Source organism: Chiloscyllium punctatum, chromosome 30 (genome assembly GCF_047496795.1).
Source record: "Chiloscyllium punctatum isolate Juve2018m chromosome 30, sChiPun1.3, whole genome shotgun sequence".
Classification (NCBI taxonomy): Eukaryota; Metazoa; Chordata; class Chondrichthyes; order Orectolobiformes; family Hemiscylliidae; genus Chiloscyllium; species Chiloscyllium punctatum.
The window spans coordinates 13,446,443-13,461,345 of NC_092768.1; the positions used below are offsets into that span (position 1 = coordinate 13,446,443).

Sequence of the window (14,903 nt, forward strand, 5' to 3'; positions counted from 1 at the left end):
AAGAAGGGCTGAGTGAGATAGGAAATTGAAACTCCAATACATTTACTATGATTCCCTTCTTTCAGAGAAGGTTCCATGAGGTTGGAAAACAGTAAATTCTTCAAAAGAAGGGAGGCAGAAAGCAGAAAACTCCAAGTCAGCCTACTGAACAGTTATTCAGGGGATATTATTGTAACATTTTCAATAATAGCTTTCAAAGTGGACTTAGAAAAATTGAAGGTAATCATGTGAAAGGGAAAACCTGTTTATCCAATTTGTTGGAGTTTTTGAAGAGGCCTCATGCTGTAACTAAAGAGGGATGAGTGTATATAGAAGACTGAGCTTTCTGGAAGACATTTAGTACGGTAGTATGTCAAAGGGTGTTGCATAAAAGAGAAACTCCTGGTGTAGGGGGTTTATCTCAGCAACAATAAAAGATTTACTCAGCAACAGAAACCACAGAATAGACATAAATGGGCCTTTGTGTGTTCATTTGTGAATTCTAGAATCCCTACACCATGGGAACAGACCTTCGAGTCCACACTGACCTTCCAAAGAGTATCCCACCCAGACCCATCCCCCTACCCTATCCCTGTAACCCTGCATTTCCCGTGGCTAACCCACCCAGCCTGAATATCCCTAGCCTTTTCAGCATGAGCACTCCGAAGAAACCCACACAAACACGGGGAGAACATGCAAACTCCACAAAGACGGTCACCCAAGGGTCGAATCAAATCCAGTTCCCTGACACTGTGAGGCAGCACTGCTAACCATTGAGCTGTACCACCCAGAGAAGGCTCTTCAGGCTGGTCATTCAGGATATTCAAGGCCGAGACAGACAGATTATTAATCGGTGAGGGAATCAGGGGTCATGGGCCAAACGCAGGAAAGTGAAGTTCAGGATGATCAGATCAGCCATCATCTCCCTGAATGCTGAGGTGTCCCAAAGGGCTGAATGACCCACTGCTGCTCCACGTCTCATGGTCATTTAGATGGTTGTCTGGCCAGAACTGGAGAAATTTCCAATCAGGGAAACTCACCTAATAGTTTGACTTGGAGGTGCCGGTGTTCCATAGAATCCCTGCTATGTGGAAACAGGTCCTTGGACCAACAGGTCCATACTATCCCTCCGAAGAGTATCCCACACAAACTCATTCCTCTACATTTACCCCTGAGTAATGCACCTAACCTACACATCCCTGAACACTATGGGCAATTTAGAATGGCCAATTCACCTAACCTGCACATCTTTGGATTGTGCGAGGAAACTGGAGCAAGCGAAAGAAATCCATGCAGACACGGAGAATGTGCAAACCCCAAGGCTGGAATTGAACCCAGGTTTCTGACAGTGAAGCAGCAGTGCTAACTACTGAGTCACCAGGCCGCCCCCAAAAGGTGTTGGACTGAGGTGGAGAAAGTTGAAAATCACACACAACACGAGGTTATAGTCCGACAGGTTTATTTGAAAATACAAGCTTTCAGAGTACCTGTCCTTCTGCAGGAAGCTAGTGGAACAAGATACATAGGACACAGAAAGTGTAGCAGAAGTGTCATACAACTGATGTGATGCATTGAACAAGCCTAGATTACTGTTAAGTCTTTAATTACTGAGAAAAGGGATGTAGGTTTTCATTGGTTAATATGTCTGATTAAAATAGTTTGACACTGTTTCAATCATCTGCATGGCATGTTACTGTTAGTTTGTCTGTGTAACAGGACCCACTGCCTTTCTGCCTGAGCCCTCCCTTTCCGGGATCGAAACCCGACCTGTCATGACCTCAAAATAAAGTCATAGACTCATAGACATGTACAGCATGGAAACAGACACTTCAGTCCAACTCGCCCATACCGACCAGATATCCCAACCAATCTAGTCACAGGCCCATACCCCTTCAAAGCCTTCCTATTCATGTACCCATCCAAATGCCTTTTGAATGTTGCAATTGTACCAGCTTCCACCACTTCCTCTGGCAGCTCATTCCATGCACGTACCACCCTCTGTGTGAAAAAGTGGCCCCTTAGGTCTTTTTATATCTTTGCCCTCTCACCCTCAACCTATGCCATCTAGTTCTGGACTCCCCCATCCCAGGGAAAAGATTTTGCCTATTTATCCTATCTATGCCCCTCATAATTTTGTAAACCTCTATATGGTCACCCCTCTGCCTCCGACGCTCCAGAGAAATCAGCCCTAGCCTGTTCAGCTCTCCCTGTAGCTCAGATCCTCCAACCCTGGCAACATCCTTGTAAATCTTCTCTGAACCCTTTCAGGTTTCATAACATCTTTCCGATCGGAAGGAGAACAGAATTGCATGCAATATTCCAACAGTGGCCTAACCAATGTCCTGTACAACCACAACATGACCTCCCAACTCCTGTACTCAGTACTCTGACCAATAAAGGAAAGCATACCAAACGCCTTCTTCACTATCCTATCTACCTGCGACTCCACTTTCAAGGAGCTAGGAACCTGCACTCCAAGGTTCAGCAACACTCCCTAGGACCTTACCATTAAGTGAGTAAGTCCTGCTAAGATTTGCTTTCCCAAAATGCAGCACCTTGTATTTATCTTAATTAAACCCCATCTGCCACTTCTCAGCCCATTGGCCCATCTGGTCCAGATCCTGTTGTAATCTGAGGTAGCCCTCTTTGCTGTCCACTACACCTCCAATTTTGGTGTCATCTGCAAACTTACTAACTGTACCTCTTATGCTCACATCCAAATCATTTATGTAAATGACAAAAAGTACAGGGCCCAGCACCGGTCCTTGTGGCACTCCACTGGTCACAGGCCTCCAGTCTGAAAAACAACCCTCCATCACCACCCTCTGTCTTCTACCTTCGAACCAGTTCTATATCCAAATGGCGAGTTCCTCCTGTATTCCATGAGATCTAACCTTGCTAATCAGTCTCCCATGGGGAACCTTGTCGAACGCCAGGGTGAAGTCAAGGTCAGGGGTGAATTCAAGGTCAGGGGTGAAGTCAAGGTCGGGGATGAAGTCAAGATCAGTGGGTGAAGTCAGGGCCAAGGGGTAAAGTCAGGGTCGGGGGGTGAAGCCAATGTTGGGGGGTGTGATCAGGTCCTGTTGAAGATCAGGGGTCGGGTGGGTTATGTGTAGGGTGTCGGGGTGATGCTGGTCCTGTGTCAGTGGGTGCAGTTGGATGGTCAAGAGACTGGGGTTTTACTCGGGGGGGGGGGGGAGAGGGGGGGGGGCCGTCTTGGTGGGATGTATAGTGTGTATCTTTCGGATAAGTCGAGCCTCTGACTCTCTGGAGACTGGAAGGTCTGTACTGCTGTGAAATTATGGGATGGATGTTTCAGTGATTTTCAATCCCACAGATTCTCAGTGATTCACCATCAATCCTGGACTGAAAACAGGAAATATTTTCTCAGTGAAAGTCTGGGTGACAGTGCGGAGATGGGACATGTTGTCCACATTGTAAAATGACACCTGTCCAACCTCACAGTCCAGGAAAACCCCGATCTTCTGGGGATGCATTGGCAGGGGGAACAGGATCTATGAGGGGGAGGAACCAGCAAAATAACGACCGGAAAGACCTTTCCATAAACACCAGAAACCAGGCTCAGGATCCGGGATGGTTCCCGGTTTTCTCTTCGCAGACTCTCGGGTCACTCCCAGAGCCCAATCCCTCCCTTCTCCCACCTCCACCTCCCAGTAATGTTTCCCTGAGGTGAATCCCTCTGAGCCCCACACAGAGAGGAATCAAACCTCTCAAACATATAGTGGTCTCTGATGTGGGAACAGGCACTGTCTCTGAGTCTCACACTGGTCCGGTCCTCATTCACGATGAACTCGGGATGGACTGTGTCCTGATCCAGGGTCAGAGAAGCTGCAACTGGGAGAAATACAAACAACAGTCAGTAACTGAGTTTCCCACTGAGTTTTATTCAAATCCTTTCCTTTATAAAGAGCTCACTTGGGGTATTCCCAGGAATTCCGGTGTATGCAAATGACTCCAGGTTGTGTTAATGGAATCAGGGTTTACCCTCCTGGGATCACTCTGCTCCTCCTGATGAGGACTGCCCCCTGTCTCCGAGCTCCCGTTCATGGGCTTTATTTCCAGGGGCTGGGAGGTCACCCGGTGTCGGCATCACTTGGTGGAACCTTCTCCCCAGTGAATACAGGACAGCTACCTCAGATGTCAGGGTGGTCACCTCTCTCCTTGTCCATCATTTCAGGTCAATCTTGCCTCTGAGCTTACCGCATGCTGAGGGTCATTTGTTAGTCCCAAGGGGACAATGCACTGTCCTACCAACTTAGGGATGTCAATATGGAAATCAGAATCAGGGAGTGTGTACTTCTCGGGAGAGTGTGTACTTTCCAGAGAGAGAAAGGAAACAGTTTCTCTGCCAAAGTGGCCTCATGCCGTGTCCAGTAATTCCATGAGAATTGAATATTCATTCTGGGAAAGTCTTATTTGTTAACAATCCTACATTTTCTTTTACACAGGGACTAGCTTCGTATAAATATTGCCTTTACAGGTGTATTTTATTCCTAGCAATGTCTCAGTGAGAGTATCAAGGAGATGATGTATTTTCTCCGATTTGAACTTATCAGAAAAGGAAGTCTTACATACACTTTACACAGAGAAGTATCACATACACTTCGCACAGAGTAATGTCATTGAATAACATCAGGAATGCTTTTCCTGCCATTTATTCCATCATCTCAGTTATATGAATAAATGTGTCATTGTTATTTTATTATTGCTAATTAGAACTTAGGCATTTCAGCAACAATGCAGTTTTATAAGAGAATTATTTTAACTTTCTACTGTTTTCGAGAAGCGCATCTCTATCTTTGAATAAGGTGATCCCACTTAACTGTAGCAAGGTTATATTTTTCAAGCTGTTTGGGATCTTGAGCATCCATGTTTAGATATTCAATGAGCAGTTAGCACATATGACATGTACCAAGGTTAGTGACAGGTAGATTGTAACTGTATGTTGTGTGACTGAAGGTTGTATTTAAAGGCTGTGACTGTTTGTAATTCAGTGGAGGGCCTTTGAGCTGCTCCCCATAAACATGTGAATAAACCGTTTATATCTTAGACTTGAGCTGTTAATCGTTGGTTCTGTTATTTAACACTGTCCACTGGGCCTTTCAAATGTTGTCATGAACAGGACGTAAATGACACAGGAGACAGAGGGGGAATTGGGACAAGTCGCTGTGTGAATATTGGTTTATTCACACGGAATCCAACTCAGTCCTATCCCAGGAGGTGTCAGGTTCCTAGGAATCAAAGTACCAACGGATCAACAAGAGGATAAAGGTAAACGTTAGGGTGAAACAGTGATCTTGATGTGATTTCTTTGATAACATAATTGATATCAGTCGTAAGTAACAGGTTCAGTCTCGGGAGAGACCAACATAAAGAATTGCATCGCTGACAACAAATATCCTGAACAGAGCTGTGCAGATCGCTGAGAAAAGAGAATTCAAGCGGGGACCAGACAGTGACTAATTCCACATCAAGGAGCCATCAATTCCCCAAGTGTTACATGAACCAGAGGCAGGGACATTACCAACTGTCCACTAGATTCCCTCCTTCCCTGGGATAGTTCCAGCAATAAAATAAAATGAAGAACTGCTGCTGTTGGAAATTTGAATGAAAAATAGAAACTCAGCAGCCCTGGCAGCATCTGGAGAGAGAAACAGAGATAACCTTTTCAGTCCAGTCACTCTTCTTCAGAACTAATAGCAGCTGGGAAATGGTGGTCCTTATGCTGATAACAGGGGGATGGGTGGAGTGAGCAGATAGGCGCAGACGGAGCCCAGAGATACAGCGAGAGAAAGTGAAGCAGACCAAAGGATGTTGAATAGCAAGACAGGGAAGGAGAAAAGCTGATAATAAGGCAGGTGAAAATGAGTTGGCTGTGCTGCAAACAACCCATGGCATGGGGTTACGTAAAGTACATCGAAAGAAGGGTACAGGCTCTAAAAATGATTGGATTTCATATTGAGGCCTGAGGCTGTAATGTCCCCAAGCGGAAGATGAGGTGCTGTTCCTCCAGTTTACACTGAGCCTGGCTGGAGTACTGCAACAGGCCCCAGACAGAGATGTTGGCCAGGGAACACGGGGCTGTGTTGAAGTGGCAGGCAACTGGAAGGTCAGGGACGGAATTTTAGATTCGATTAGATTACTTACAGTGTGGAAACAGGCCCTTTGGCCCAACAAGTCCACACCGACCCGCCGAAGCGCACCCACCCAGACCCATTCCCCTACATTTACCCCTGCACCTAACACTACGGGCAATTTAGCGTGGCCAATTCACCTAACCTAACTTTGGTGTTCTACAAACGGTCACCCAGTCTGTGTTTCATCTGCCTAGCATAGATAGGGGCCACATTGTCAGCAGGAAATTTCTCCAACAGTCTCATCCCAGTTGAAGAATAATCGGTGCAATATTACCACCTTCTGGCAGTGAGCGGTACTGCGGGGAACAGAGGGCGCGGAGGTTGCTGATGGTATTTTTGTTTGCTTTTGATACTCCTATTTTCTTTAACCCCACACTACCGCCTAACTGCGGTAGTGCTTATTTTTCCCCAGTACCCATGTCGTGTGTGTGCAGATGTGAGACACAGTGAAAGACACAAGGTGGAATTGCTGATGTTATACCTGTTACAGCACCGCCACCGGCTGGTGGGGATCGGTACTGCAGCCAAATATCATTCAATGACAGAAAACAAAGATCTGAAACAAAAACAGAAATTGCTGGGGAAACTCAGTGGGTTTTGCACGATCAGTGGAGAGAGAAACAGAGATCAGGATGGTGGCGGAGGAGCAGCGTAGCGAGCGGGCTCCTGCCCGGAGACCATCTGCTCCGTCCCCTTTGCCTTGTTTCCTTCCTTCTCAGCTTTTGTTTTCTTACTTTAATCTACTTCCATAGAACAGGACAGCACAGGAACAGGCCCTTCAGCCCATCGTGTCTGTGCTGACCAGGATGCCATTCTAAACTACTCCCATCTTCCTGCACATGGTCTGTCTCCCTGTATTCCCTATCTGTTCATTCCTTTGTGGAGAGAGCGAGCCCAGAACCGGGGTAGATGGAGATCTTGTGAGGAGCTTGGCTAAACATTTAAGGATTGTAACGCTGAAATTTGAGCTTCATTTCTTTATTTTTCTGCTTTACAATTAAGAATGGCTTTAATGTTGAACTTTTAACCAGATTTCCTAACTTTCTACTTTGTCCCTCATGTTTTGTACCTGAGTATCTTTGTCCCAACATTGTCCATTTTTCACTGTAATCCTATATCCCTGTACTTGAATTATTTTTATTTCAAAAATATACTTTATTCACAAAAATATCTTCACAAATATACATCGGCACTAAAGCAGTTCGGTTCTGTGCAGCTGCAAAGGAGGATACAAATGTTGGATAAAAACTGAAAGAACTGTGGATGCTGTAAATCAGAAACAAAACCAGAAATTGCTGCAAAAGCTCAGCAGGTTTGGCAGCATTTGGGAAGAGAAATCAGAGTTAATGTTTCAGGTCAGGTGAGCCTTCTTCAGAACTGAGTTCATTCAGAACTGGTCACTCGATCAGAAACGTTAGCTCTGATTTCTCTCCACAGATGTAGATTCAATCAGGGCTTTCTACTGTGAATGTGATCAGCAGCTGAGGTGGAAATAAACCTTCTGGAAACAGGGGCAGGAGGAAGGGGATATGGATCTTGTGGGATCAGGTGAGGGCGTCTTGCAGAGAGCAGACCCAGAGACAAACCACACACCTTGTTCCATTCTGTGCTGAACCTTTCTATGGTCACCCCATAGATAACCCAGAAACCTGGTGAGCACTCCCCTTGGTGTTGGATCAAAGTTGGTGTGGGAGCGAGTGTTTTGTAAGAAGGGAGACATTAGACCAAGTTTGTATCAGACACACACTGTATTTAAAAGGCTGATGAATTCATGTCAGCTCCATACCAAGTCAATCACTAGATCCCATTCTGTTTAATGGGGTTCCAGCCTTACCCTGTTGTTGAGATGCTGCTTGACAAACCCAGACATTAAACCCCTGGACTGTGCAAGCTCTCCACTGACACATTAATTAATGATTCCCAGAACCTGCCCCCACATGTTCCAGTTTTTAATTCAGACAGTCTTACAGCACAGAAGGAAGCCATTTGGCCCATCGTGTATGTGCGAGCTGTTTAGAAAGATCTATCCAATTTTCTCATTCATCCTGCAGTTTCCCTTGTAACATCTCAAGAATTTATCCCATTTCCCAGAAAAAGTTTCTGTTGGATTGGCTGGATCTAAGATTGATCCACATAATCCCAATCAAACACAAGGAGGGAGAGAGAGGGCAGGGAACAGAGACACAAGGAGGTCATGTCAAACACAGGAGCAGAACTTCCTGGAGGTGGACATTCCTGGAGAAGTGACAGTGAATTAAACAACACCAACAAACAGCAAGATCTGATGGTGTTCTGACAAAGGCTTCACTGTTCAGATGTCGAGCTGCCTGCTCTCTCTCCACATAGTTACTGTCTGAGCTGCTGTGTGTTCCCAGGATTTCCTGATCTGTTCTTGTTGCTTTGTCTGCTGATGTCTCCTGTTATGCCTTTCATGCATTAGAGATTTGACAAGGAGATTGTACACTCTACAATCCTGTGAAATAGAGTATTAAGTTGCCTCACTGACTCTCATGTTAACTGTTATTTCTACAACTTGGTGAAGTCTGTGTTTAATATTTTTGTAGAAGCTATGAGGGGCAGCCCTTCATCTGTTATTGAAAATAATAACAATTTCTGGTGATACTTCAGTCTTTTCTTCTGGCCTTTAGCCCACCCATGTGGAAATGGCCAAACAGATTGAGTGACTTCCTTGTAGGCCAGCTCATTGGCTTGGCCAAATTGTCCATGATCAGGGTCAGCAGGAGCTGCCTGAAGATGGCTATGTCAGTTCCCATAGCTTCTTGGAAATGGATCATGCAGTGGCCATAGGAACATTTGAAGTATTGCACCACCAGTGAGTATGGGAATAATGGACTTAATTGTTAACTACAGGAAGTAATTTTAATTTGATTTTCCATTGAAGTGTTGATTTGTTGTTTACATCAGTTAGGATGGCCCTTTCAAATGGATTCTTCATTGTTTTTGGATTATTCATAAAAGGTATAAATTGACACAGACTGAAACTGCAGATGCTAGATTTTGGGCTGTGCCATTCTGTAATGAAATGGGTATAAACGTGTATAAAGGTTGACCCTAGTTCTATCACTCTCCACCTGGCTGTTTGGCGCATAATACTCCAGAGGTGAGTTACAGTGAATCCTCCACTGAAAAAGGTGTGGTTGGTATAATTTGTAGATACTGATCATTGTTAAGATTACTATCCCCTGTTTAACAGCAGAAATTTTGTCTGATGTGCCAAACTGCTGGGTCGTCTTGTTGCTTTGGTGATGTTCATCTGTGTCACAAATAAAACGGAAATCAATTTTAATCTAAGCATGTGCAGCTGTGTCTGTTTGAAGAGCTGAAACAAAAATCAAATTAGTAGCTGAAATTTAATGTGTTTGGGACAAAGCTATTATTCTCAGTGAAACCTCAGAGAGCCCTGCTAACCCAATCTCCAGGAGTCCTGATGGAATAAAGTTCCTATCGGTAGTAAGTCCCCTTGCACTAGGGTTTTGGCTCCCCCAGGATAATTAAATCACTGCACTTTCCACTGTGAGACAACCCTACCCGTCAAGAACTGCCAGCCAATCAGAGGTTGTCAGCAGTGCATGACAGTCAGGACCACCAAGAGGAATGGCCACTGCTGGTGTTGCAGAAGGGCAGGTCCAGAGGGTCAGCAATGGAACCTTTGGAGATGTGTGTGTGTGGTGCCTGCAGTTGGTGAATCAGAGGGAAAGTCAACACGAAGGGCAGGGGAGGCTCCTGTTTTGTTCACATTGGTCCTCTGAATTGGGCTCAGGCTGTTGAGTAAAGGGATTCGACACTATATTGACCTGCACAGCTTGTGAAACTCCATCCTTCTCTTATTGAATACCAGTGTCAAGGGATTCAATTAGCCTGTGTATGGGAAGGAAGTCATGAACTATCTCACCCTGAACTCAGCTGGTGAGAGCTGGGAAGGTGGTGGGATTTCCACCCTGCGTTCCCTGCCCTTGTACAAAACTCATCTGATTCTGAACCCATCTTGTGGGGACAGGGGTGATTGAAGAATTAATTTCTGCTCCGGAATCAAAATATTGAGCTTTCAGATCCCACGACAACAGAGGGCAGCAGGGTTTGAATATACTGCTGCTTGATGCTGTACTAGTCAATCTTCACCAGGGTGAGGGAGGGAGAGATCAGAATCCTGTCTGATCTCAATGGATCATGATAGGATGATGGGACAGAGATTTAACCAGCGGTTAGGCTTCAGTTGGCAATAGGAGTCTGACTCTCTGATAATTGGCCACTGTGGTGATGAAAAGCAACATCCTCCACAGAAAGGAGACTTTCCAGTGTATCAGGAGGACAGAGCTGGAAGCAGGATTGAAAGAAAACAGAGCTAACGCCCTGAATGGGGAAACTACTGCTGAATGGCTGACACCTGCTTCTACATCTTGTAGAATATGGGATCAATATGGGATTCCCTGCCAGTGAAGGAGCTGCCTGGAGATGGCCATCACAAATTAACACAGGAGACTGCAACACTTTTGGCATCTTTTCTTTCACATCAGGGCCGTGACCATCAGACTACAAGACTATAAGATGTAGGAGACGAGGGGAGATTTCAGTACATCAAGTTTGCAGTGCCATTTGATGAGATCAAATGTGATCATATCATTATGTCTTTTCCTCAACAAAGTGATTCCCTACTGATTAAAATGATGTCTGTCAGACTTCAGTATTTCCCGGACAGTCTTTTGAGTTATAGAGTCATAGAGTCAAAGAGATGTACTGCATGGAAACAGACCCTTCGGTCCAACCCGTCCATGCCGACCAGATATCCCAACCCAATCCAGTCCCACCTGCCAGCAACCGGCCCATAGCCCTCCAAACCCTTCCTATTCGTATACCCATCCAAATGCATCTTAAATGTTGCAATTGTACCAGTCTCCACCACATCCTCTGGCAGCTCATTCCATAAACGTACCACACTCTGAGAAAAAGTTGCCCCTTAGGTCTGTTTTATATCTTTTCCCTCTCACCCTAAACCTATGCCCTCTAGTTCTGGACTCCCTGACCCCAGGGAAAAGACCTTGTCTTTTATCCTATCCATGCCCCTCATAATTTTGTAAGCCTCTATAAGGTCACCCCTCAGCATCCGATGCTCCAGGGAAAACAGCTCCAGCCTGTTCAGCCTCTCCCTGTAGCTCAAATCCTCCAACTCTGGCAACATCCTTGTAATTTTTTTCTGAACTCTTTCAAGTTTCACAACATCTTTCTGATAGGAAGGAGAACAGAATTGCATGCGATACTCCAACAGCGGCCTAACCAATGTCCTGTACTCAATACTCTGACCAATAAAGGATAGCATACCAAACACCTTCTTCACTATCCTATCTACCTGCAACTCCACTTTCAAGGAGCTATGAACCTGCACTCCAAGGTCGCTTTGTTCATCTGCCACCTTTCAGCTCAGATATTCACAGATTCATTACACTTTGAGAGAAATTCCTCCTCATATCCATCTGTTAATAAACAATTCCTTACTCTGAGATTATGCTCTCTGGTCCTAGAATCTCACACAAGGAAACAGCCTCTCTGCATTTATCCTGTCAGGCTTTCAAAGAATCTTACATGTTTCAACAAAGTCGCTTCTCAGTCTATTGAACTGCATTGAGTACAGGACCAGGCTAGTGAACCTTCTCTGGACTGATTCCAATGCCAGTATGTCTTTCCTAGAGTCATAGCCATAGAATCACACAGCAATCCTTTGCTCCAAACAATCCATGCCAAGTATAATCCCAAACTAAACTTGTCCCCCCTGCCTGATCCTGGTCATATTTCCTCCACACCTTTCCTATTCATGTGCTTATCCAAAAACCTTTTAAATATTGTAACTGTACCCATATCCACGACTTCCTCAGGAAGTTCATTCCACATGTGAACCATCCACTGTTTAAAAGTATTTGCCCCTCATCTTTTTTTCCAATCTTTCTCCTCTCATCTTAAAAATGCGCCCCTAGTCGTGAAATCACCCATCCTATAATTTCTATCAGGTCATCTCTCAACCTCCTACACTCCAGTGCAGGAAGTCTCAGCCTATCCAACTTTTCTTTATAACTCAAACCTTTTGGACCTGGCAACATCTTGGTAAATCTCATTTGAACCCTTGCTAGCTTAGTAATATCCTTCCTGTAATTGGGCAATCGGAACTGGTTGTGCCTCGTGCACAGTGTGCTGCAGTCTCCTGAATGGGGAGCAGACTTAATGGAAAACTCTGACCCCCAGAGGAAAGACATTGAATCAATTATCTGATCAAAATAGTGCCCTCCCACCTCGTTCGGGTGTTCGAGGTTCCTCTGTATTCCAGTTTGAGCCAGACCTCTCCTTTTTGATAATCCATTCGCTTTGAACAAATTCCCCACCAGGTGATGCCTTATCTAAACACACAGCAGGTTCTGCTGAAGTGGGACAATCTGCACTGCTGGGCTTCTAGCTCCTTGGGTCGTACAGAACAAGCAAGGAGGGTGCTGATGTTATGGACTAGGCCAGACAATTCAAAACATTCTTAAGCAGGTAGCCCCAGACCCCCATAACTTTGCAATTTGTTTCAGTAAGTGTACAGTGAAAGTTACCCAGAGTAAGGTCGGTAGGTTGACTACTAGATTTTGAAACAGACAAAAAATTATTCACAAAAATACGCAATGAAACACAAAGAACAGAATAAAGAACCCCTACAGAACTCAGTCTATCCAACTAGATTTAATTATGCTGCTCTGAATATACACAACAGTCCCAATAAGCAAACTCCCTTTAAAACCCAGTAGAAATGGAACACATGTTTAAAGGTTGAAGTGAAGAGCAGAAAGAGAGAGAGAGAGAGACAGAGAGTTTCCACACAGCTCCCTGTTGAACTTCTCACCAGCTCAAGACTGAACTAAACTGCTTAGCTCAGCTAGAGAGCTGACCACTCCCCTTTCATTATACAGGTCACTTCTAAAACATGACCACAGAGGCCTGAAGTCTCATCTGCTTACATATAATGAAAAGGCCTCTCAATACCCTTTAATCATTGTACCAAACCAGACTGATCGGAGCCCAGCCTGGTTTATTGCCCCTCTGAAAGAAATCAAGGTCAGAGTCTCTTTGAGCCAAGGAACAGCTTTTAGAAAAAAAGGACTAGCTTTGAGACACTAAGATGGACACCTATCCATTTAGTAGCCACAAGAAGAGAGTCTGTGAGAAAGAAGACACTGCAGTAATGGGACTACCCGGTTGAAACATTATCAGCCAGGTTGTAAGGCACCACATCCTCTTCATCACATTTCTATCTTTAATCATCAATCCACCATGAGCTCCAGTCTCACTCGGGTTGTCCTCTTCCTTTTCTGCGATCATATCATTTTTACATTAAAATGTCACTCCTTGGATGTTGGTGTCTGGCTGGACCAGCATTTATTGCCCATCCCCAGTTGCCCAGTGGTGGGGATGAGCTGCATTCTTGAACCGTCGTTATCCATGTGCTGCGGGTTGACCCACAATGCCTGTAGGGAGGGAATTCCAGGAATCTGACCCAGTCAAACTGAAGGAATGGTGATATATTTCTAAGCCAGGAGGGTGAATGGCATTGGAGGAGAATTTGCAAGGGCTGGTATCTGCTGCCTTGGTACTTCTAGGTGTAAGTCATTTTGGGTTTAAAATGCACTGTCTAAAGATCTTTGTATAATTTCTGCAGTGCATCTTGTAGGTGGTACAGTTGGTTCTGCTATAACGCAGTCGTTCTATTCTCTTGCAACCCCATTTATAAGAAAATTGCATAATAGCAGCACCATTTTAAAATAATGGGACTGGAATCATGTAAAAACCAATATGCTCTTTAAAAGTTTGCATTATGGAGTGTCCCCAATTCATCACATTCACATTGATGAAACACGAATTATAGCAGATCGACCTGTACACACTATTGAGTGTCGTTGGTGGATGTAGTGAATGCAGTGCCAATCAAGCAGGCTGGCTTTTTTCCAATATCGTGTCAAACTTCTTGAATGTTGTTGGAACTTCACTCACCCAGGAAAGTGGGGTGTATTCCAATACAGCCTTGACTTATGCTTTGTAAATTATGGGATCTGATTGAAACTTGAACAATATTCAGAGGCCGGGATAGAGCGGGCATGGAGAAGATGTTCCCACTAGAATGAGAGACTAGGATCTGAAGGAACAGGCTCAGAGTGAAGGGACAACCCTCTATAACTGAGAAGCAGAGGAGTTTCAGCCAGATGGTGGTGAATCTGTGGAATTCATTGCCACAGAGGCAGTGGAGGCCAAATCATTGAGTGTATTTAAGACAGAGATAGATAGATTCTTGGATAGTTAAGGGGATCAAGGATTACAGGGAGAAGGCAGAGAACGAGGTTGAGAAATACATCAGCCATGATCGAATGGTCAGCAGATTCAATGGGCCAAATAGCATAATTCTGCTCCAATATCTTTCGGTATCATGCTGGAAAAACCTCAAGCCAAATAGAAAATGCTGGAGAAACTCTGCATCAGACCTGGCAGCATCTGTGAAGACAGAACCAGAGTCTGATATGATTAATCAGGGTGAGTCAGTCTCCAGTACTTTCTCCCCAACAAATGATCTGAAGAAAATGAACAAGAGGGCACTAGCACCACTATTTGACAAAACTCAGTAATGCAAGGAGTCCTGTAGTGTTTTGTACCTTTTTTTCAACACCTGAGTGGTCAGGGCCAGCAGTTCCCTTCTCTTCAAAGGCAACGCCTATGTGATCGAAAAAGTGAAGG

The 14,903-nt window shown here is 44.8% G+C and overlaps 1 protein-coding gene across 1 annotated transcript in view; it reads right to left on the reverse strand.

The window, feature by feature from the left end:
• LOC140455090 (uncharacterized) overlaps positions 1-14,903 on the reverse strand; it is a 115,145-nt gene that overhangs the window by 71,114 nt on the left and 29,128 nt on the right. The window contains exons 7-9 of the mRNA XM_072549752.1: positions 6,619-6,693; positions 3,764-3,834; positions 3,601-3,689 (exon numbers count right to left, since the gene is read on the reverse strand). Of these exons, the coding sequence (XP_072405853.1) occupies positions 3,601-3,689; positions 3,764-3,834; positions 6,619-6,693 (235 nt within the window). The remainder of the gene's footprint in view (positions 1-3,600; positions 3,690-3,763; positions 3,835-6,618; positions 6,694-14,903) is intronic.